This window comes from Rosa chinensis, chromosome 2 (assembly GCF_002994745.2).
Source record: "Rosa chinensis cultivar Old Blush chromosome 2, RchiOBHm-V2, whole genome shotgun sequence".
Lineage (NCBI taxonomy): Eukaryota > Viridiplantae > Streptophyta > Magnoliopsida > Rosales > Rosaceae > Rosa > Rosa chinensis.
In genome coordinates, this window is record NC_037089.1 from 14,865,889 (window position 1) to 14,889,986 (window position 24,098).

Below are 24,098 nucleotides of genomic sequence, written 5' to 3' on the forward strand. Positions count from 1 at the left end.
GGGCAGCCATGCAAGTAAGCGAGCAAAAGAGATGAAACCAAAGAAAAATATAGGCAAAGTTCATTCATTGCTGTTGTTGTTATCAAGGAAAGTCAACAGAAAGCCGCTAACGATGCGGCGAGCTACAGGATTAGGAATAGAACGACATAACCGTCCATCTATATATGCTACTATGGCTGACAAAACAAACTTGCCGATCCCACTTCCCCATTTCCAAATGAACTTACCCTTCACCACTTCTTCCGAGGAGCTTGCAGGGACAATCGATCGACCACCATCGCTCTCTGGCTTCCACTTGATGTTGGCGATGCACTTGTTAGCTTGCTTCCGCAGGATTCGGATTGCGAAACTCACGAACAGATGCTCACCTAATGTCAGCACAGTTGGGCCGATTCTCCACTCCTGTTGTAAAGTTTCTCTTAATTACTTCAGATGGATGAAGGGGTAAACTCATGTTGGTAGTGCGATGCAGTGGGTTATGTGTTATCGAATGAGGTGATTGTAAATGTGCATAGCATGGGTGTCGGAACAATAACAAGAAAACAATGGTAAGTTCAATGCTGTCAGATTGACATCATCTCAATTTCACTAATTTTCGGTATAGGTATCAAAATGATATCTGAAACATGGAAAATTGCAACGACAAACATAAAAGGTTGAGTGGAGAGGGGAAGACACTTACACGTTCACCTCGAAGATGACCCAAGGGGCGAGATGTTATTGAGGGGTCTCCTTTCAGAAGTGACTTGCTCACAAGAAACCCCTTCACACGATCCATAATCTCGTTTATAAGGGAACTGTTGGGGGGCAGGTTTTTGAGGTAAACCTTAGCACAAACATACACATTAGGATTAGAATCTAAGAAGATTGTCTGGCAATGAAGGCATGGGATAAAAACAAATCAACTCAAAAGATTTTCCAGTAGAATTGCTTTCTTTTGCTGGACTCTAAACAAACTTCACTGCACACAGATGGAGCATCCTTATTAAATGAAGATTTCAACCAACTCTTCCATACAAAGTACAGATATCAAGATAACTATTTATAAATTGATTTTTTTGATCTAGACTCATCTATGAATACCTTTCAGTCTATTAAAATTACCTGATTCTCGATGACTCTGACTCTCAAATATTCTTGTCTATACATCGTATCCAACATCGCTTGCAAGTATCCTTCGATATATAACTGCAGAAGTCCCAAAAACTAATTGGTCAGTAATCTACAAATATTAATCAGAGAAACAATCCCAAATGGTGGCATATAAGCAAAAGTTCCTCGCTATTTGTTCTGAAGACACCCTTTACTTACTGTTGGAATTTTGTGCCATAAATTTATAGGCTGTACCTATTTATGCTCACAGCTTAAACAGGAATACAAGCTCAACAAATTACTCACTTCAAGTCTACACTGTAATTAATAAGGCAATAGTTCCAATTACCATAGATAACATAGACCTGCACAAATGGTCTACTCACTGCTCCACCAGATAGAATCTGATCAAACTTGAGGTTTAGTAAAAATGTTTTAGAATAAAGTAAACAACTGAACTTATACTACTGATCTCTATTTAAATTTTAGTGTCTTAGGCTCATTTTTATTGTACTTGCGGTTGTGTACAAGATTGAAAGGCACCAATGACCAAACCGGGGTACTTGTGCATGCTACCATTGCCATTCTGGTGTTAACCAGACATGTCATATAAGCTGTACCCTAAAACATACTAAGGTAGGCAGATTGAAAGCTTTCATTAGTATTGGCATTAATAAAACAGGAAGCTAACCCAATAAAATTCCAGCCAGCACTCCTACAGGAGCTGAGCGGGATATGAAACAAATATTACCTCATCAACAGCAGGACTGCGGTCAAGCTTAATCTTTCTATCTGGGCCACCTTCCATCAAAGCAGTTCCCAATAATGATGGCTCCATAGCCAATTTCAATATTCCATGGTGAAAGCCCGTGACCTTGAAAATACAATGGTTCCAGAAGTCATTTCTTATTTTAAGATCAACTAAAACATGATATTATGAAATCTTGAGCTAGTAATTAAGATGAAACCTACCACTCCATCAAAACCACTTGCTTCTGCTCCTTTCAGAATAGAGTCTGATATTTCAGTGACTGCAGCAAACAATACATTTGACCCTGCCGTCCTCAACTGCAAAGCCAACCATAAATTTGATAGTTTTGGGTATGTATATGAGTTCACACGCATCTTTCCTAAGAAAGAATATAGCACTTACAGATTTTCCTAGGTCACCAAAATAGCGTTTTGTCCCCAAGAATCCTTTACCATCGATACATTTACTGATTAACTTGAAGGTACCTGGCCCAAACAGCCAAAGCAGAAAAAAGAAATGATTCAAGTTGGAGACTGAAACATCATAGTATAGGTGACTTGGCTTTATAGTTATAGTACTGTAGCATAGTATTGGCATTGCGTAATTGTCCATCATAGTATCAATGACACCTACATATGAGAAAGGAAAAAAGAAGAAAACAAAGAAGAATCAAAGATTGACAGTGTGGAAGACATACCTAAAGTCAAACCTGGAAGAGTCACTAATGCACGAGAAGGATCAAAGAAGACATCAAGAGACGAAGAAGCCAAGTCATCAAAAATTGACACAAAATCTGGTGGAAGCAATGGACTTCCCTTTGCAATATATATAGCCCTCATGGCATACCTAAACATTCAAATTATTGCTCAGTAATGACCAAAAGATGCTAGCAAACTACATAAATCACATAGCAAGACAACATATTTAAAGGTTTACCATGAATAATGTTGTGCACATTTGATAAGTAATTCACGCATCGTTATAAGAGCATGAGTGACCATAACACCATTGAGCTCTACAACCTTATTTTTTATCGCAGGGACCTAAAGAGATACAAGAACAGGGCAAAGAAAGTGATAGAGAAAGGATAATGAAATTCCAGAAAAGACAGTGATGAAACATGCAAGTGTCAGAAAGGAAAAGTTTTGGTAAGTAGTTTGTTACACCTTAACTACACTGTGCAGCAAGGACCTTAGAGTCTCCTCAGTTGAGCTATAACTTGAATATGACTCGCCAGGAAGAAAGTTTGCAATAATCTACAAGGGCATACAATTAGGTCAATTCCTCTGGAATGAAAAATGACCTTTCTATAAGCATAATAAAGAAAACAGACTATGCTATGGAGAATTAATTCAAGTCGGAATATAACAAAAAGCATCTAACCTTTATCGGATGGATCTCAAAATGATCAAAATAATACTGGCTACTCTTCGCCTCACTAAGAGATGTTCTCCAAAATGGGACAATTTTCATTAATGTCTCCTCATCAAGATTTAAATCCATTGGCTGTGGAAGACCAAGTCATAAACTCAGAGCTGCTACATTGCAGTAGTGGATATACTACTAGGATATTTATAGGACATATTTTATCACAAGATAAAAAGATAGAATATCCAAAATCTCTAGAAGGAAAAAAAAAAAACATAATTAGCATAAGAGATTGAGAGTATGGTGATGATTTACCTGCAGAGCAATAGACGAGTACTTAACTTGTACAACATTGGAACTGGTTGACAGCAAGACAATGACAATTTTGAGTACACAATCATTTGAATCATCAAAGTCTGATTGATGTCTACGAAGCATTGCTGCAAAAGGAGCACCCACCCACTTGTTCTCCAAATTCAATGACTGCGTCAAATCCACGAAGCCATGAAGATGAGTTAAACAAAATTGTTGAATAAGCATGATATTAAACCTCAAATACAAGAAATATTAGAAGATGACACGTACGATCATTGACTCTCAGTAAGGCAACAGGCATACAAATATTACCTGTATACTGATCTGGCTAAACTTTTGCTCATATGTAAAGACAGAATCAAAGTTAATATTCCCAATTCTTGCAGCTAAGATTGGTGTATACCCAGGCGGCTCCATATCTTCTCCATCCTTTAGAATCATAACATCAGAGAGGAGAACCAATTAGTTGACCAACCTTGTAAAGATATATGTATGGGTGCCACTACCCAGAATAATGATGTAAAACTCAAAAGGCAAGACCCAGGTTGCTATCGCTGTAGATTAGATATGCTGGAATGTAATGAAAGGAAACTTAAACACCGTCAAGTGAAATGGATGATAACTTTTCCACCAATAATGACTATTGCTGGAAATAAATGTTGATGTTGCAGCTAATTCATGCTAGTCTGCACATAGAAACTCAGCCACAAGCCATTACATTTTCTTTTCTTTATCTTCCACCTTTTGTTTTTTTAGATTTTCATTGGTTACTGGGTTAAGTAAGAGAACCACATATTGAAGGACAAGTCAGCAACTTAACTTCCATCTATACATAAAAATTTTACTATTAAATCTCATTGGTTGAATTGGGTCAAGCACAACAACCACAATCTGAACTGAGAAACAACTCAGCAATGGAGAAGAGACTTTCTGAACCACTGACCATGAGATCTACTTAAATATTTCAGAAAGATACTAGCAATTAGCAGATAAGGAAAAATCCAACTAAAATAAAAAGGATCCATGCAGGAGGTTGAATAATATATCAACAAGTAATTGAGGAACTTTAGTGTTTAGTAAGACTATAACTTGCCTGCTTTTCATGTTCAAGAAGGTGAATTGTAAACTGATTAAGTCTTAGTTGAATCTTCTCGCATGATTGAAACATTTTATCTCCCTTGTGGCTGCTAGAAATTTCACAAAATCTTAAGACCCGGGTTGGACCATCTGCATATACTTCAAACCCCACCTTCATCATCTCCATGCCATTAAACTCACCAAAATCACCCTTCTTGTCCCCTGAGTCTTTTCCAAATGGTAAATGAGTTGCCAATCCACTCCGTTGCCTGGTTTTGTAGAAAGGCTTCCATGCTCTCACCTTATCCAAGTTAATTTCACGTAGTAGAAGACTATCTACAAGAAACAACCGATTACGTTACCCATCAATTTATCGACAACCTTCAAATTAAGGAGCTAATAAAATCATAAGTTATGGATATCCATGATACAAGGGTACTAGAAACATTGCATCCACATTGCGTGGTTTGCACATGGGTATCAAAGTATCAAAACCTAACTTGTTCAGCACAAATGTGCGCAGAACGCTTTTCTAGAAATAATCATATTATAGGTTGAAATGGATGAGAAGACATGTCCTTAGAAGTAAGATGTGGTAAAATTCAGTTGCAAGCTTGATCATCTCTATGATGATTATAACATAAAGTGCCAAACAACACTCATCTGTACTCTGATGAAATACTTTGAATAACTTATACTAAGTAACAAGAGATTGGTGAGTACCATTGATCCTGACGACCAACTTATGTGGAAGAGTCAAATCATCCCAAACATAATCAGTGCAACTTTCCGATGCAATAATCTCTGGCTCTGATGAATCCTAAAAAGTTCAAGAAATAATGAAGGGAAATTAACACTCCCAGAATGCTTACAACTTGTATCCATTAATAGTTTAGAAATAAGAAGTGTAACAATAGCAGAACCTTCTGGTAGTAAGTTATCGACACATCAGGCAAGCAATTCTCAATTCGGTATGGGAGACTGACATTTGGAGGTTTATGGAAGTGTAAACCAAGAGTAGAGCCTTCTTCAACAAGATGAACAGAAGCGAATTCTGTTACATTGCTTTCTAGTGCTGTCACTTGGTCCAATTGCTGCCTTTTGAACTTGAGGAAAAATCTTCCTAGAGAAGCAATGCATACTGGCCCCGACCAACCTAACTTAGACTCATTCAATCGAAACTGGAGATATATTGGTGAATCATCATTAGCTTTTCTGTGCTTTTTCATAACACGCTCAAACAAACTGATATCTCTCTTCTTGTCTATCACATTCCACAGCTGTAGAGGCGCCCTCTGTTTACTGTTGACGGGGATCATGCCAACAGTGTCATCCTTTCCAGTCAAACATGAAAGAAGAAACTCAGAACAGTATAGAGAAAAGCATAAAAAAGAATGGATAAAGAAACGAACAAATTGAAAATCACATTAAGTTAGAAAACATAAGGAACCACCAAGACAAAGCATTTCAAGCAAACCTGCAAATAACATTGGCGAACAATGATGTTTTCTCCTGATTCATTTATTACAACATGTCTTGGGACCATAGTTACTATTTGTGATGGCACAACCACTTTACTCAAAGGTGGTCCTGTGGAAACCCCAAGCTTTGTAATAGATCTGATTCCAGATCCTTCCTCTGTTTCCAAACTTATCTCCGCAAGTCCTGATAAAGAATCCAAGTCGATAAGCATCTCCGATGCATTATCTTTTAGCAATTTGAGACGCACTTTGCTGGATCTGCCAATGAAGGGTACATAAGATGTCCATAATGCCATATGATAATAGGGATGCCTATTAAAATCATACAATTAAAGAAAAATTTGTTAACTATAAATTATCTTACTTTAAGAACCATGATCTGGTTGACTTTGGAGGCAAATATAATCCAAATTCTGAAGGAATGCTAGAACCATACTTCTCTGCTTCATCCCTACACGCATGTTATGGCTATTAAGCAGGCAGCATATATAACTGCTCATTAATATTCTGATTTTATGAGAAAGAGGGACTACCTAGAAAGGGGCCTCTTATTAGACACAAAGAAACAAAGGCCAAATTCTGTATCATTTTTCAGGGAGTATGATGTGAAAATAGCAGCCTGCATATGCGACATAGAGATTAAATCCAACAATATAAAACCAACATAAGTAGGGATATATCTGTAGAACTGCAAATGGAAAAGACCAAAATGTGCTTGATGGCCATTGTCTATAAAAAAATATCAAGAATATTGTAGAAGCTAACAGCCATAGCATAACAACCTCTAATGTGCCTCTGCTCCCTCGAGACAATCTTAAGGCAGCAGAATACTTTCCCCCACCAAAATCCAGATCAATGTCCACAGAAGGCACATCACTTTTCTGCTTCAGTAACTTTTTGACCCAATCACTGCTGTTCGCTGGTTTGCAGCTTGCATCATAACCAGTCAGTGTGATTGTGAAGTAAATAATCGAAGGGTTGGCATAAAATTCAACCATGGAACCAGAAGATATGGTTGATTGATTCCTATCATTGTCAGACGCAATAGTAGGACGTCCATCTGCACTGATTCAAATAGTATAATTAGAACTTAGCAAGATAATTGATGGTGATCTCATAAGATTCCATTTCAGCATTTCCTAACCTGATTCACTGACAAAGACATGTATCTCCGTATGCAATAAATTGGAAACACACACTGTAGGAAGAAGATAAATATCCTTTTGCTCTTGTAAGGCAACTGGTGATTTGCTATTTTCAAGGAGATTCATAGACCTATCAGGTTGTACAATAGGAACATTTCTCCTTATACTCTGAATCAAAAAATGCATGTCGACAGTATTTGCCCCTTCCGATTTAAGAGTACAATGGGCAGTGCTGAAGGAAGATTTTGCAGATTCACTAAAGAAAGCCTTCCGCACTTTATAGCTTAATTTATCAAAGATTCCAGAGAGACGAACTGCCTTTCCACCTTTAAGATCATCTGACCATTCTGCTGAAATTGATTTCTTAGAGTTCATTAAGCCATCTGGAATTTCAGGTCTAAAAGAGAACAAGAAATTGCCTGCAAATCATTCACCAACCGTGCAGAGTTTGAGGAAAATAGCAAACACAAGCGGAAAGAAAAATGAAAGCAGAAGATTGCATCTATTAGCCAGACAACACTGCTTTTAGCATGTCAATATATACACCTAATAACTACATAAAGAATAAACAACTTGGCATCAAGCTTCAAACTTCAACTGAACCCAGTTTAAATCAGAGCGACAAACATTTATTTATTTATTTGGAAAGTAACAAAAACCCTGATTTCTGTTCTGACAAACAAAAAAACACGAGGCATGAGTTATTTAATACATGAGTGATACGAACTGATTGACTTTATGCATTCAATACTCAAAATTCAAGTATGTTAATAACAGTGATCATTACGAGGCATGTTACTCTTAAAAAAAAAAAAAGGAAAACAGAAATTGGCATTTTGATTCAATTAAAACAAATGAATACCAAGACTTAAAGACCTCAGGGCCTTCTTTTCTTCACCAGACAAATTTATAGCATCAAACATGGCCATGGAGTCATCATATGTATCACCAGCATTAAGCACCACTGAAGCAAACACATCTTCCTTCTGCTGAGATCGTCGAAATCGTAGCTTTATAGACAATCCAGTTTCATTGTGTATTCTTACGAGAGGAGAAATAAGAATTGACAAACCATCCTACAAACAGGAGGAACATTATAAACCACATAGCAAATACAATCCAAAATGACTAAATAGAATGAACTAATGATATTCAGAGGAGACCAATAGAAGAAAGTACCTGGGATTTCCTTGAAACGTCAACTATAACAAATGGTCCAGGGTAAGTTTGTGAATCTGTTTGAAAATGAAACACAGAGAACATGTTAATCCAAACACAAGTAACTGATTCAAATGCTGAAATCATCATCAACAACCAGGAAACAAGCATAAAAAAAATAGCTGGAATGCACTTAAGAATCCAAGTTCATCATAATCAATTCAAGCTCATCATCCACCAACTTGAGCCTAGCTCATCCAGTAAGTTTGATCACAGACTAATCCACTGCTGAATTGGCTCTTCCCATATACTTTAGCACTAAGCACTAGGCAATGCTGTCTGTCCACATGGGTCCGTTTCTATCATGTATGATCAATCCATGGAAAGAACTTAGTTAACTGCTTCTTTTACAGTTAATATTTCTTTAGGAGGCATATCTCACATCACCCGTAACCTCATAGATCTCCAGTCAGAGGTCCATCAAGTTTAAGAGTTCATTCCACTCAAGGGTCTGAATGTATCATTAATTTTATTCTCCACCTATATAATTGAATCCACTCCAGGGTCCAACTTCATTTAGAGAAATGAAAGGAAAGGTGAATTCATTTCATTTACTAGAGAACATAATGAATGCAGGCTGTAGCCTGTACCCAATGATGTATGCTGGTATATTAAAACAACAGGAAACCAATAAAAGGACAAAAAGTTAAGGCATTTTTTATGCTATATACTGGAAATAAAGCACACCTTTAAGTGACATTATTTGTGTTCTCCAAGCAAATGCTTGAGCTTCTAGGTGAGAGACATGAATTGGAGAGGTCATCAAAGAAGATCTAGGACCAGTAAGTCGGATTGACATGACTGATGCCATCTCTGGAGGTTGGTTTTCCAAATCCGAGCACCTTACAATTAGTATATCATGAAGATCGATCATTTTCTTTTTTGAGAAGAACAGAGTGATTAACAATTGTACAAGAAAATACAAGAAAGAGATAACTAATACAAACCCCTACTCCCCAGTCAAGAAGACTGCACTACAAGCTACGTCTTTAAATTATTTGACAACGAAGCCGCTTAAGTTATCAGAACATAAACTTGCTATCTAATCTTTGTTTGCCTAGCTGCCCATTGCCAGAACATTTAGGCCTCTCCTCCAGTGAGAAATGTTTCTTGCATTTTATATCTAATTTATTGGAGATTGGGAACTTTTTCATAAATGAAGAGCTCATAAAAACATTTTAATCAGAAATTGGAAATTTCAGTTCTGATTCAACGTATGGTGCTACCTTCAAAAGGTGGATTAATATAATTCATTACTACAGTGAGCTACCTTAAAATAATGGACGTAGACTGCCTTCTGGAAACTTTTACACTTTGCTCATCACACTGACAAAGAAGGTTTAATCCTGACTGGTTCTCCACCTGCCATTTGTAGAAAATTTATAATAAAAGCCACAATCAGGAGTTTTATAAGGGAATATACTACTAAGAAAAAGTTAGGATGAAAGCACAGAGAAGGGGAGTGAAATAGAGAAACAGAGAATGAAAAATTTCTCCACAACTGAATAGTAAATAGTGTTTTGTGAACTCACCAATTTACAAATTAACTCCTCAAACATCAATATCCAATAAAATCTTAAACTAAAACCATACGAAATAGACACCACTTAGATGTGGTACCACCAATAGCAGGAAGCTAGTCTGTTTACACTGTTTAAATTATAACCCCTCAAACAAGGTCAAACATTAACTTATGAAGTCTATGGCCCTAGGCAAGAGTACCTAACGGCTAAGCTCTCAGACAATTTGATCCCCGACATATTAGATAAAACATGGGTTAGATCGAATTCAATATCATATCCAATTCACTTCAGGCCAACATTACTGCCAATTACTAGTTCTCAAACTGGAGTATGCATATAAAATCACAAACAATAAGGTCGGGTGGATTATCCACTGAATCAGATCGAGCTCTAGTAGCAATTTATGGTAAGATTTTATCCACGGGGACTCATGGGGCCGCCAACCAATATATTAAGTTACCTGAAAGTTTCACAGCTGTCCCAAAACTTTTTGGCACTCACTTGGTCGACAATATGTGAGCAAGTGGAAGTTTATGAATTTAGTCATAGTCAGCATATTGCTCATTGCAACAGACAAACTAATATCTGGCAGACTGAGCTCCCTTTCATAAGGGAGATGATTGGCATGCAAACTAAACCACTTGAAAAGTACATAAAAAGATTCATTGTAATGCCTACTGTCATATGAAGAATATTCACATACCGTATGTTTTTCATATGAACAACATTTTAATGTAACATGGACTGATGATATGACAGAGTAGCAAACCTTGCAACAATTGGCCCAAATCTTAGTACTTCTCACTGAGAAAGGACCAGCTAAATTTAGTTTCCCAACTGTAAAGAGAAGTATGTCCAATGAAAGTTCGGATAGGGATATATTCAACTGCAAGAATGTGATGTTACAATTTTGTTATAACAAGGATATATGGATCAGACCAACGAAAAAAAATAAAGATATATGGATAGTACAAAAAGTCCTCTCTTCTTTCATTTCATTTTGATCCCAAATAAATGAAAATATAATTTATTGCTATGACAGCATCATTCATAAAATCACAATCTTAACCTCTTTAGTTCTGCAATGGATATGAACAGGTACTCCATGCGAAACAGCTTCTGAACTCTGAATTTGGAAGCTTGAACGATAGAAAAGGCATGTTTCAACTGGGTGGATAAGTTCTCTCCTGCATTCAAACACAGTAGTCAAAATGTACCGAAAGCTGGTGAAATGAGGACTGGATTGAAAGAAAAAGTCACCCATGTGGAAAATAATAGAACCTGTACAACTTATACAGCATAAAATGCTTACCATTTGTTTCTTTGTGCATCAAAGTAATATACCACTGTTGTTAAGGAGCTTATAATCCTAACTTTAGAAGGGAGAATTTGAACAGTAAGTTTGGATCGTTCGGTTCTGTCACTGCAACCACCAAGGAGAGCCATGTCTTTTGACTCTTCAAGTTCATGTTTGGACTGTCCAGTTCTGCCAATGCAACAACGAAGGAGAGGCATGTCTTTTGTATCTACGAGTTCATGGATAATGGTCAAGGAAATTGTGTCAAATGTAACATCAATGCAAGGAAGCTTTCCACCCTTCCCAGAAGTTTTCCCTTCATCACTCTGTTGCGGACGAGCCACAGATGCCTCTCCAGGGTAGTTATCCATCTTTATGTCATGAGCTGTAGGAGCATTGTGGAACACTTTCAACTTGATTGGATTTCCAGGCTTTCTAACAAACTCTGGAATCCCATCTACAATAGCAACAGCAGAGTCATTCTTTTTGTTTACAAGGTAAAAGGTCCTTTTAACCAATTGATTGTAGGGCTCCCAGTCAATGTCACCCTCATAACTTTCAGGCTCACAAGAAACCGCTGTCCAAAGTGCCCCTGCATTATCATTCGCACTAGAGACGTCAACAAAATCAGATCCTCGACGGTAGTTCAAGCGCAATGGCTCCCCAGAAGCATTCTTGGCATGCAACGATATCAAGGAGAACCACAAAACTGATGAATTCCATCCCTTTTGATTGTTATACTTGACCTGCACGTGTTACAGCAGAGATGGCAACACCATGAAGATAAAGGGAGAGAAGAAGCAGTAACTAAAGACTTGCATCAAATCTGAGTAGTCAATTGCATGATCACATAATTATAGTTTATTATTCTGTTTTATTTTTTTTCTGTTTGGGTTAATCTTCATTCATACTTGATCTCATTCTACTCGATGCATCACCTTGGAAAATGTTCATTTGTATAAATATTTATCTAGAGAGTTATTGTTAGTATTATTATAAAGTGCGAGACTCAAATTCACGACCTCCCACTTATGAAGGGAAGACTAATGCCTGGATCAAATTCTCATGGGCAGGCTCTAGAGAGTTGGCACAAGAAGTTTCAAATAAAACAAAAATTAGATTGGAAAACTTTCCTCTATCTTGGATATGGAGGCTTTAAATTAAGAAAAAAAAAATAGAGATTTGAAGAGAGTCAATGGTCTATTCACTCATAAGTTGTATCTATCTTCCCAGTGTCTACCTTTCAAGACTTATTTGTTAATTATTTTCTATCCTGTATACCATTCACTAGACTTATCAGGGCTCATAATTTTTCTGTAACCAATATTCACAAAGCTAGTTTGTTCCAACCTAGCACTATGAATGACTATCTCAAAAGCTGAACAGCTGTATTAGAGCATCTGAATAGTCTCAACTTTATGAACTACATAGCATGAATAAACATAAATTATCGCAACCGAAACATAAATAGCATGCCAAACAATCAAATGCAAACCCAAAAAGCCAAAATAGTTGAGCATCCCCTACAGATAGTAACATACTTATCACAGTACTCTCTCAAAGGTAAGCGAAAGAGAACAACCAAAAAGGCAAAAACTTGTAATTATATCAGTATTTTAAAACAACATTCATGGAATTTAATACTTCAATAACAAAATAGCTCGAAATTATAACTTTGAACTCCTGATTTATTGCAGAAAAAAAAAATACTAAAATTTCAATTTGGGAAAATCTAGAAATGTAAAGTAACAATGTACCATACCATGAAAAGAGCGCTTTCTCCCACAAGAGAATAATGAACTGCACCCGCTAAGCTGTACTTATCCTCATTACCCTCAACAGTAAAATACATATGTTGATGGACATCCTGAATTGCCACTATTGCACCTGTACAGATCATATTATTTGTTAGCTCAAATCCTCTCAATTCTGCAAACAAGAGATGTTTCGCTGTATACCATTAGGAACCATTGTCTCCACACTATTTTTTAATTCCTCGTCATTAGACCAGTGCCTTCTATCCGGTTCACTGATCAACTCCTCCCCAAATACCCCAGAAAAGGATGAAATCATAGACAAAAGCATCTGATGCAAAAATGCAGATCAGACTCAGTGACACATGTTTAACAATTTGAGACAAACATACTGTTTCAAACTTTAAGAGCATCCAGAGAAATATAGGCTTGCTGACCTGTATTTGAGATAGAGATATTGTAATATCAAAACATGAAATAGTTCCGCTTCCAACCCAAACTTCATTTAAAGGCTTCTCAACTGATATGAAGGCAGTTCCCCCTTCCTGTCTTAACTCGCACTCACTGGAGGCTAGTTCTTGACCCTTTAGGATATATTTGTGATGACTTAGACGAAATACCTCATGCAGAGAACTATGTTCAGAGTGCTCTTCCTGTGATCCAGGACGTCTTGAACTACTTGCATTATTAACAGGATGAATCTCGTCCATGTGCTGAGAACCTGTAGACGCTCCTGATGCAGCATGAGATTGAAAAGTATTCGATGTGACTGAAGAAACTTGAGAACTTTGGGTTTTATTTTCCAAAATTTCTTGAAGGACCTGAGAAAGGATTGATATGCGAGAAAGCTTAAATATAAATTTTCTTAGCATGTTTTCCAACTCAACGTTCAAATGGGCATCAATCTCAAGCACAAGCTCCTGTACAGCACCTGCAAAAGTGAATAACTCTTTACATATGTATAGAGTGAGTGTACATCTGTAACTAAAGTGAAAAAAAAAGTTGCATATACCATTCTCTTCCTGAATCACAAGAGCGCAAGAAAAACGAGATATATTTAAGCTAAAAGCTTCCATCTGTCCCCCTTTGACCAGTGGAGATGTACAAGGAGTCTCTTGCATACAGTCCTTATCAGAATGACTATCTGGTCTAGTCATATTTACAGCAGTATCAGCTTCTTCAATGGGCTTATCTTCTTCAACGTGCTTATCGGATGATTGTGAGCCAGATAAAATATTTGTGAAGCAATCAAGATATGAAGAAAAACATCGCAATAAGGTAGCCGAAGCTGTTGTTTCAAGGAAAAGGAAACCACCCTGCCAAGTAGCATCATGAGTCACTTACATGAAGAGGTGACTTAAATTTAGTTAATCATGCACAAGGAATGGATTCAACAGGTTCTATCTAAAATCATTACATCAAAAAGACGTAACTTTTCTACCTATGACGAAAAAGCAAAAGGGAAAAAAAGGGCAGAATAACAAATATATTTGACCCTGTAATTTGAGGTGAGATTTCATTTAGGTCCACAGTATTCTAATTTAGCAATCCATTCTTTTTCTTTCTCCAAATGTAGAACTTGTATAACTTAGCAATCCATTCTAAATTTAACCTGATCGGGTAACATCATTTCATTTGCAAGTCTAGTGTTTTACTTGCAATTACTGGAACTTTTAACTACTGTTTTACTTGCAATTACTGGAAATTTTAGAAGAATTTATTGCTCCGTTCTTTTTTTTTTTTTCCAGTTGTTTTAAGTATCTTTTATGTATCTTTGTTTATGGAGCTCTAGTCCACTGCTGTGTAATCTTTCTTTTGTAAAGCAATCAACTCTGTCTCTCTCCAAAGAAAAAACTAATAGGACTGAGTTCACTCCAGATTTCAGAAAGCAAGATATTTAACCTAAAAAGTACTACCAAAAAAAATTACCTGAATTTCACAACTGATTCTCTGAAATTCACCACCAACAGAAACTGATGACAAAAACTTATTTAATTGATGCGCCTCATTCATAACATTCTTTGCTGAGCATCTTCCCACATAAATCTTACCCAGTGCAAGATTTACAAGTAACCAATGGCTTGAGCCCGGAGGTCGAATATTTGAAACCAGTTCTGACCCTTGAATAAAGCTATAGTTCTGATGACCTGAGCTTTCAGAATTAGTGAATGGGAAATTTTCCGTGTGCTCTGTTTCACTCACAGAATTAGTATCAAGTGTGTTGCTAACAGTGCCAATAGATGAGCAGTTCTGAGATAGGAACAGTGATAAACTAAGTACACAACTAGAAAGTGATAGTTGATATATGCAATCAAGAGATTGCAGTAGCAGATCACTAAGTTCAGACTGATCAGTACTTTTGCCTCTCCGATTCTTATATCTAAAACTTGAAGACTGAATTTCTGATAAATTAGAAAGAAGTATCACTTTTCCTTCTTTGTAAGACATATCAAGACTTGTTTGATGAACTGAAATCCAAATTCCATAATCAGGCAAGTCATGCTCAGACAACTGTTTGCTACTTGAAGCATCAGAGGTTGCTAGGCAGCTCCCCACATTATCACCCATCCTAGACTTGTGCACGATTATATTCATTGACTTGATTTTGAAGGTCCCATTAGTTGAAAATAGGACACTGCTATAATTCAAGGGAGGTTCATGCGCTGTAGTCTCCTCGTTCTCAGATTCAGCATTTGAATATTGTTGCTTTCCAAATTGTAATGGCAAGTCACTGACAGATGCAAAATGTCTAAATGAATATGATACTGCAGAAGATAAATTTGCAAGCACCTGTCAGAAAGATCTTTCTTTAGTCATAAGAAATTGGTATGGAATGAAATCAATCTAGTGTCCAATGTTGATAACAGACATCAAATTTCTGGTCCTTTAAAATGTCATCATATTAGTAACCAAAGTTACAACACCAATAAGAGGAAGGCACTTGGCAAGGGAGCAAGAAAATTACTTTAAAAGGAGTAAGGTACAAAGGAACCTTTAAGCAACAAAAACAAGAAAATACGAAGAATATTAAACTTAACACAGAAAAGATGCCTCAACCCCAACAAAAGCATATTTAGTTCTCTCTTTCCAAGTATACAACATCAAAATATAACCTTATTATTAAGTAGAGGTGAGCCGCACGTTAAAAAAAGGTGAAAACTGCAGTTCAGTACTTCTGTACAGGTACAAATCAGTAAGAAGTTGGACTGTATCATTAATGTTTCTATGCTAGTATAATGAAAAATAAAGAAAATAAAATCAATACTAAAACCAAAATAGACCTTAACTAGGCAGCAAAAAGAACAATCACCTGAAAGAGAACATCAAATTCATCCATGTACGATAAAATGGTGAATCCTTCAGTTTTCCCAAACAAAGCCGCAGAGAAAGCAATAACATTTGTGCTAAATGAATGAACATACTCCCTGCAATATAAAGAATTCCAACTGTCAGGACAGGACAGAAAATTATTATTCTGTTAGACGCAACTTATTCTCTTCTGGGTTTAGATGGTGAGCGAAAATAAAAAATGAATTTTTTTTTTTTTGGACAATAAGAATGAAAAGTTTCGATCTTTGAAATCATGAAGCATAAAATAATAAAATTAATTAAAAATTAAAGAAAAATGTCGTCTAAATAAAGAATTTACGCCTGTGTGAATAAAATCCCTAATGCAGTTAAGAAATTAGATGAAAATACCAGAAATGATTTTCAAAACAAATAATTAAAAACCAGTGACCAAAATGTCTAGCAGAAAGGAAGTTCATCAGAACCATAGGAATTCACTGTGTGTATTATGACTGTGTGGAGAATTTGGATTATAAAAATAGGTTGTAAAAGTTCAATCAAGCAACCATCATATAAACACTCTGAAAAATTGTAGAGAAGATCACAAGAGAGTAAACTATCAAAGCTCCACGAGAGCGAATACAATGCGGAGCATCAGAAGAATATCCAACCTGGAGGATAACAACTGCAAAGTCATTGGCTTAGAAACCAAAATCTGGCTTTGTCGTTTTCCTGCTGCGGCAACCAGGCAGACATCTAAACCATCAACTCGTATGTAGGAACCAAGAGAGATCCCACCCTGAGCTTGATACTTCCCATTATTAGAGTTAGAGATATCAATCACCAGAGGCTGGTCCATCCTGACGCACTCTGGTTCCACATCATCAGATGCTGAGGGCCCCACGAATGATGCAAGATCAAACTTTGAGGTTGGCCAAACAGCAGCTTCAATATTGTGCACATCAAATGCAACGTGAAAATCGTCCTGAATATATACATGATTTTTGTCTTTGTTGCCACCGTCAAAATTCTTTCCCAATGACATAAGGATGTGAGGACCAGCAATGAATACCCCTAGTTGAACATGTTTTTTTGGAAGCATTTTAAGCAATGCCATTTCTAATCTATTAGCATAGCACTTGTATTTGCTATCCAGACTGATTTCTGGTTTACTCTCACTGGTTCTTGGAGAATGTGAAAGACCGGGTGACTGACCATTGGTCTCTCCCCAGCATAGAGTATGTTGTATCTGCCTAAATAGCAAAGACAATGATACTATTGATGAATATCCCAACACAAGATTCAACTTTCCCAGAACAAAATAGAACTTCCAAAAACCAGAATCCGATGTTTTGAGGTCTGGATATATCAAGAAATTTTTAAATTCACAAAGAAGGAATGGAGTTTCAGAGTACTGAATTTCACTTTTTCCAAATTTATCGCACTCACTTCTCCAATCCAACCACATGTCTTTCAGAAATGAGACACAAGAACCTTCAACATGATCAGCACAACCAGTTTCAGAAGTTTCTAAAAGTGGAAATATTTCTGCTGGCTCACCCCACAGAATATTGTTCCACTTATCATTGCTCTCCTTCCAATGTGCTTCCATAGAACTAAAGAATAATTTTGAACTGCTTTCTTTAACAGGAGCTTCCATAAGAGATGAGGATCTGACCTTTAATTGCCCACAGGATATCAGTAAAGACTCTTCACACATGTCCTCTACATATTTTAATAACAGTGCATCAACTGAAAGACGAAATGAAAGTGAATCCGAGTAAGTGATCCCAAGATGTGATTTCAACTTCTCATTTACTAAGAGTTGAATTTCATTTCTATGAGAGATAGTGATTTGAACTTTTCCAAGCATCAAACTGAAGCAAAACTGCGTACACGGACCTTCAGAAACAATATCCAGATCTGCACTCTTTGGCTCATTGACTAATATTTTCCTAAAAACAAAGAGGTGCATAATAAAAAGGACTATCTTGCAAAAAAATCTCCAGGCACAAGCTAGTAATGAAAGGATTATGAGAAGGAAGTTGTAAATTGTAGTCACAAATGGTTTTTTGGAACTATATTCGGGACATTGAACATTTGATGCTGCTCTGTTACGGGCTACTTTCCATGCCTGTGCAATAGCTTCAGCTGGCAGCTCTTTCTCAATATCAGAAATCACCTTCCATTGGTTTTCAACAGAACTCAAAAGCATCTTGTCCTCATAGATTCTAATAGCTGATCTTTTTAGTAAGTGGTCGTCATAATATCCAATTAGCAACAGTAAATACTCATAAGCATTGAGATAACGTAACCAGAAACAAACAGCAACAGCTGACTTTTGCAACGACCACCTATGAGCTGAAGTCATATTGTCAATTCTACTCGCAGCTAGCTTCCACAGTTGTCTGCCATCTCTAGCACGATGAGATTCTTGGGATGATGCTGTAGTGAATGCCAAATAGAAAGAAACATCATCCGGAGAAAATGAAAAATGTATTTCAGGGACTCGAAGATTGATGTCTACAAGCTGAAAATCATTCAACTTAATGCAACTGCACAACTCGGTCAATAACAAGACACGTTTGAGTTGACCTGCCCTCTTAAAACCAACCTCACAACCACTGCCTACTATAGCAAAAGAGCTCTCCTTCATAGGTACAAAGAATGTACCAAAAAGGCCTCGAAGAAGACACCCACGATCAATATACTGAGGATCTACATTTATATCTTCTATATCCAGTGAACAGAAAAACGAATCATTTAAGATCGGAACCTGGACTTGGACACTAATATCATGCACTTGGAGCTGACAGTGTGTGAGTAACAGATTCAAAAGAGATGTTTTGAACTTATTTTTCGGAGTCGTAGAAGTAGCCATAAGATTTTCCAGAAAAGCATGCACAGCACTCCCCTGAAATCCAGCGACAAGCCTCATTAATTCTCCAATTGATATGAGATTCACCAGTCAAAGTAAGCAAACAATTCTTTTTCTCCTTCTTTTCTAACCTAACTACTTAACTAGCCGAGTTATAAAAATAAAATAAAAATAAAAAACCTGGAATTCAAACTTAGCAGCAAGAATGTTTACCTGAGGATCAATCTCAGAAAGCTTCTTCTTCTTCGTATCCTCTGCAAATGTATCCTCAGAAAGCTTCTTCTTCTTCTTCTTCTTCTTCTTCAACTCCCTTGAAATTAAAAAAAAAAATAAAGCTCAAAATAACCAAATCATAGAAACAAAAATTGAACACGAGCAGAGAGCGACCGAGTTAACACAGTAACTCACCGAGTCGAGAGCATCACTTTGACGCCATGAAACTCGATTGAAAATGCAGGAGCGAGCCAGTTCGAGAACCGAACGCTCAACTGTTCGACACTGACCTCCTTATACAAAAGCCCGTCCGAATCGTCGCCGAGCCGATTGAGCGCCGCGGTATCGAACCGGAGGTTCTTAGCCACCGCGTGCGAACTGATCAGCCCCAAACTGAGCTCGAGTTCCGGCTCTTCCCGAAGCCACGGCCGCAGCAGAGCGGCCAGCCTCCGCCGGATTGTGCCGCTCGGAAACATTCCAACTGTGCTAGCAAAACCGGAGCTCCAGCATTAGAGAATTCGGAACTTTCTGGAGAGAGGTGGTGGTGATAAGATTGAAGATGAGAGTGAGCGGCGGGAAAGTGAGAGCAGGAATAGGCGGTTGGGGTTGGTCTCACAGTTTGTGAAGACTTTTCTTTTTCTTGTGTCCTATGTGATATTATTTTAATCTTTTTCTGTGAGCGTTCATGGAAATCGAGGTAACGGTGATCGGAGAAAGGTTTGTGTTTCGGTTTTTTGGGGTCGGAAACCGGGAAAGGTTGTTACAGTAAATAAATCACGCGATTGTAGAAGTGTTTTTGTATGGAGTAAGAAGGCGAAGGAATAGCTCACCGTGCGGTGTGGCAGTGATTTCACTTTTGAAGGAGAGACTCCACAAGGTACTGGGCCAAGTAACTCGCCTCAGTAAACAAAATTGGGCCCATGGTAAAACACGAATAATTACCATGAGATACATAATCTAGAACACAAAGCCCATGCGCGGCCCTTATTTTTCGGAGATCCATGCGGACATCAAATTGATCCATGTGGAATGCCCAAGCCCGTACGACCTAATTTCCGTTTATTTCCTCAGCTTTCCGTTAATTGTGAAATAACAATAATACCCCTTTATCTTGGCTTTTCGTTTCTTTCTGATTATATTCATCTCTTTTCTGAGTTGCGGAGAGAAAGCGAAAGATAAACACAAATAGAGACGGAGAAATAGAGAGAGGACTATGAGCAAACAAGATGAAAAGGAAGAGTACTCCCCTACAAGTCCCCATGTTTGGACTTTGGCCAAGATATAAATGAGAGATAGAAATCATACAAAATTTTAAACTTAAAAAACTCAAGATTAACCACAAATGATACTCGAGAATCGAAAGCCACACTCAATTATCTTTTTCTTTTTTTTTTTAATTTTAATCTGACCGTCTATAATGTCTTTTGAGAAGAACAATGGACATAAATCACATAATTGTCTATAATATTTGAAAGTTTTTAAACTAAATCAAAATGAAACTCATTATTTATTGGTCTTGTATCTCAGCAAAACTTTTGAAACCTAGGTTACCACCTAGTTTCTCGAGTTTCTGTATACGCCGCACGGCGGAGAGGGAGAAGACTGAACTTGCGACCATGAATATCCTGATCTGGAATTGCCAAGGTATAGTGAATCGAAAGACTCGCCATGCTCTCAAACTTCTCATCCAGAAGCACCAGGCGCACGTTGTTTTTCTTAGTGAAACCCATTGCATCAAAGAACAACACCAATCCCTCCTTATGGCTGTGGGGCTACCAAACATTGCTCATTTTGATCGGGTTGGGCAATCTGGTGGTCTGGCTCTTCTATGGGATGATTATGTATCTGTTTTGGTACGAACGGTGAACTACTTTTTCATCGATGCTGATATGAAAGGGTCGTCTGATGTGCAGTGGCGCTTCACAGGTTTTTATGGACATCCGGAAACGGGTCAGCACCATTTATCTTGGGATCTCCTTTGTTCTTTGGCAAACGTTCGTCGGAGAAGTGGGTGGTGGCAGGTGATTTTAATGAGATCCTGGGGTTAGGGGAGAAATCTGGAGGACGGATTCGAAGTCTACAACAAATGAATTCCTTTCGTCAAGCCCTTTTGGACTGCAATCTCGCAGATTTAGGGGCAGCACAGGGACTCTTTACTTGGAGTGACGCACACACAAAGGAACGTCTTGACAGGGGTGTATCTACACCGACATGGCTGTCAGAGTTTGGATTCTCTAGAGTTATTAATCTGCATCCAAGTAGATTAGCCCATGTGCCTTTACTGTTGGAAGTTCGGAAGGATCAACCAGTGCATTTTAGTGGCAGACGAAGGTTCCGGTTTGAAGAGATGTGGTGCTCTCATGAGTCATTTTCACATGCGGTGGAGGAAGCTTGGGCTATACCACAAGATGGTGGTCCGATGGTGCAGTTATGCCGGAAATTTAAAGACACGGGGAGCTTTCTTCTAGCCTGGGATCAGACTACTTTCAAGGGACGCAGGGAAGAGTTAGAGGCTGTTCGTAGGCAACTGGATGTGCTTCTTCAGAAACCATTTGATTCTATCGATCAGACTGAAAAGCTTCGGTTGTCCCAAAGGCTGAATGAACTGATGACTATGGATGAAACATTCTGGAGACAAAGATCTTGGGCCATTTGGCTCAAGGAAGGAGACATAAATTCTAAATTCTTCCACCGGCGAGCCTCGAATCGCAAACAGAAAAATAAAATCAAAGGTTTGTTCGATGAGAATGGGGTATGGCAGGAAACTCCGAGAGGAATTGAAGCAGTAGTGATGAGGTACTTTCAACAAATCTTTGCCAGGCAAGTACCGGACCTAGAAGCATAGGACCATGTTCTACAAACTCTGACCCCTAGAGTTACGGATAGTATGAATCAGACCTTGTTGGCACCATATAGTGTTGATGAGGCGAAGCATGCCCTATTTCAGATGCATCCATCTAAGGCACCTGGCCCAGACAGTATGTCACCCTTCTTTTTTCAAAAATATTGGGATTTGGTGGGAATGGAAGTTAGTAGAGCAGTTATCTCTTTCTTGACTACTAAAGAGATGCCTCATGATTTAAATTTCACTCATGTGGTGCTTATCCCAAAGGTGAAGGAAATTCAACATATGTCTCAGTTGCGTCCAATTGCCCTATGCAATGTCATTTATAAGATAGCTTCAAAAATTTTAGCCAATCGGCTCAAATCTTTCCTCCCGGATATTATCTCCCCACAGCAGAGTGCATTTGTACCCGATAGGTTGATTTCAGATAATACTCTGGTTGCATCAGAGCTAGCTCATTATATGCATAAGTTGCGTAGAGGACAGGAAGGCTTTATGGCTCTTAAATTGGATATTAACAAGGCCTATGATCGATTGGAATAGGATTTCTTAAAGAAGATCATGATCAAGATGGGGTTTGATGTGCAGTGGGTGGAGCTGATAATGTTTTGTCTATCTACTGTTAGGTACTATTTTCTGATTAATGGAGTTCCTAAAGGTTTTGTTACACCACATCGTGGATTAAGACAGGGTGACCCAATTTCACTGTATCTTACTACTTTGTGCCGAAGGCCTTTCTGCTCTTATTTCTCATTCTGTAGCTAATGGACAATGGCAAGGGCTACGTGTGTGTGATGGTGCTCCTTCTGTTAGTCATCTCTTGTTTGCAGATGATAGTATGCTATACTCTAATGCCTCTCCCCAGAATTGTTCCTTGATTCGCAATATTTTGAACATTTATGAAAGGGCATCAGGGCAGCAGATCAACATACAGAAAAGTAATGTGGTTTTCAGTGGTAGTGTTCCTCCCCACATGAGACAATCTATGGCAGCTACTCTTGGTGTTCAGTTGGTAGAGAAACATGAGAAATACTTAGGGGTACCTACGGTTGTGGGACGTTCTAAGCATGACACCTTCGCCTACATCAAAGACAACTTGTCTAAGAAACTTACCAGTTGGCGTTCTAAATTGCTGAGTACTGCTGGGCGTGAGATCCTCATAAAGGTAATTGCTCAGGCAATGCCTCTTTACACTATGAATTGTTATCTACTTCCTCAAAGTTTAATTCAGGAACTTCATCAATTGTGCGCCCAATTTTGGTGGGGCAATTCTGATGAAAAGAGAGGTATGCATTGGCGTGCTTGGGATGAACTCTATAAATCCAAAGCCTGCGAAGGTATGGGCTTTCGACATCTATTTGCGTTCAACCTAGCCATGCTAGCAAAGCAGGGCTGGAGATTGATTCAAAATCCACTCTCTCTAACTTCTAAACTGTTGAAAGCAATTTATTTCCCTCATTGTAATTTTTGGGAAGTTGAGTTTGGGTCATCTCCCTTATATGCATGGCGGAGCATAATTCATGGTCGGGATATTCTGCGAGCTGGTATTCGACGGCATATCGGGGATGGCAGGTCCACTAGTATTTGGAATGATCCTTGGTTACTGAATGAGAATTTGCAACCTTTCTATACTCTGAGGTTTCAACTAGTTTCTGACCTCTTATCGTCTCCGGGTACGTGGAACTTTCCTCTTCTTACTAATTTGTTTCCTCCACATATTGTTCAGAAAATTGTAGCTCTACCTCTTAGTGCTCGGGTTCATAATGATCGTTGGATTTGGACTGGTGACAAGAAAGGTGTCTTCACTGTTAAATCAGCATATCATGTGGTAAGGAGCAGAGTCTTGGAAGAGC

General features: G+C 38.0%; 1 protein-coding gene across 2 annotated transcripts; it reads right to left on the bottom strand.

Moving 5' to 3' along the window:
• Nucleotides 1-32: 32 nt before the first annotated feature.
• On the bottom strand, nucleotides 33-20,232 carry LOC112188518. 2 transcript variants are annotated; one of them, XM_024327645.2, is made up of 36 exons: nucleotides 19,596-20,229; nucleotides 19,401-19,497; nucleotides 16,981-19,223; nucleotides 16,332-16,446; nucleotides 14,951-15,811; nucleotides 14,034-14,337; nucleotides 13,459-13,952; nucleotides 13,226-13,352; nucleotides 13,030-13,154; nucleotides 11,283-12,013; nucleotides 11,040-11,157; nucleotides 10,740-10,856; nucleotides 9,718-9,809; nucleotides 9,135-9,289; nucleotides 8,409-8,464; nucleotides 8,092-8,305; nucleotides 7,229-7,648; nucleotides 6,867-7,144; nucleotides 6,618-6,703; nucleotides 6,449-6,535; nucleotides 6,081-6,342; nucleotides 5,527-5,937; nucleotides 5,327-5,423; nucleotides 4,620-4,939; nucleotides 3,839-3,955; nucleotides 3,527-3,694; nucleotides 3,227-3,349; nucleotides 3,010-3,099; nucleotides 2,780-2,886; nucleotides 2,541-2,689; nucleotides 2,246-2,328; nucleotides 2,065-2,160; nucleotides 1,844-1,966; nucleotides 1,105-1,188; nucleotides 683-826; nucleotides 33-402 (listed from the first exon to the last, which is right to left on the bottom strand). In XM_024327645.2, the coding sequence occupies exons 1-36, from the start codon at nucleotides 19,874-19,876 to the stop codon at nucleotides 61-63; spliced, it is 9,717 nt and encodes a 3,238-aa protein (XP_024183413.1). In that variant the 5' UTR covers nucleotides 19,877-20,229; the 3' UTR covers nucleotides 33-60. The 2 variants fall into 2 exon arrangements, with proteins under 2 accessions (XP_024183413.1, XP_024183415.1); XM_024327647.2 differs by lacking the exons at nucleotides 33-402; nucleotides 683-826; nucleotides 1,105-1,188; ... (7 more) ...; nucleotides 3,527-3,694; nucleotides 3,839-3,955 and having other exon boundaries at nucleotides 4,780-4,935; nucleotides 19,596-20,232.
• Between the last annotated feature and the right edge of the window lie 3,866 nt (nucleotides 20,233-24,098).

Coding starts and splice junctions, on each gene's coding strand:
- LOC112188518 (XM_024327645.2), bottom strand. CDS start 19,876: ATGTTTCCGAGCGGCACAATCCGGCGGAGGCTGGCCGCTCTGCTGCGG. Junction 6,343..6,448: donor ACCAGATCATGGTTCTTAAA/GTAAGATAATTT, acceptor CTTCATTGGCAG/ATCCAGCAAAGTGCGTCTCA. Junction 3,695..3,838: donor TTAGCCAGATCAGTATACAG/GTAATATTTGTA, acceptor GATTTGACGCAG/TCATTGAATTTGGAGAACAA.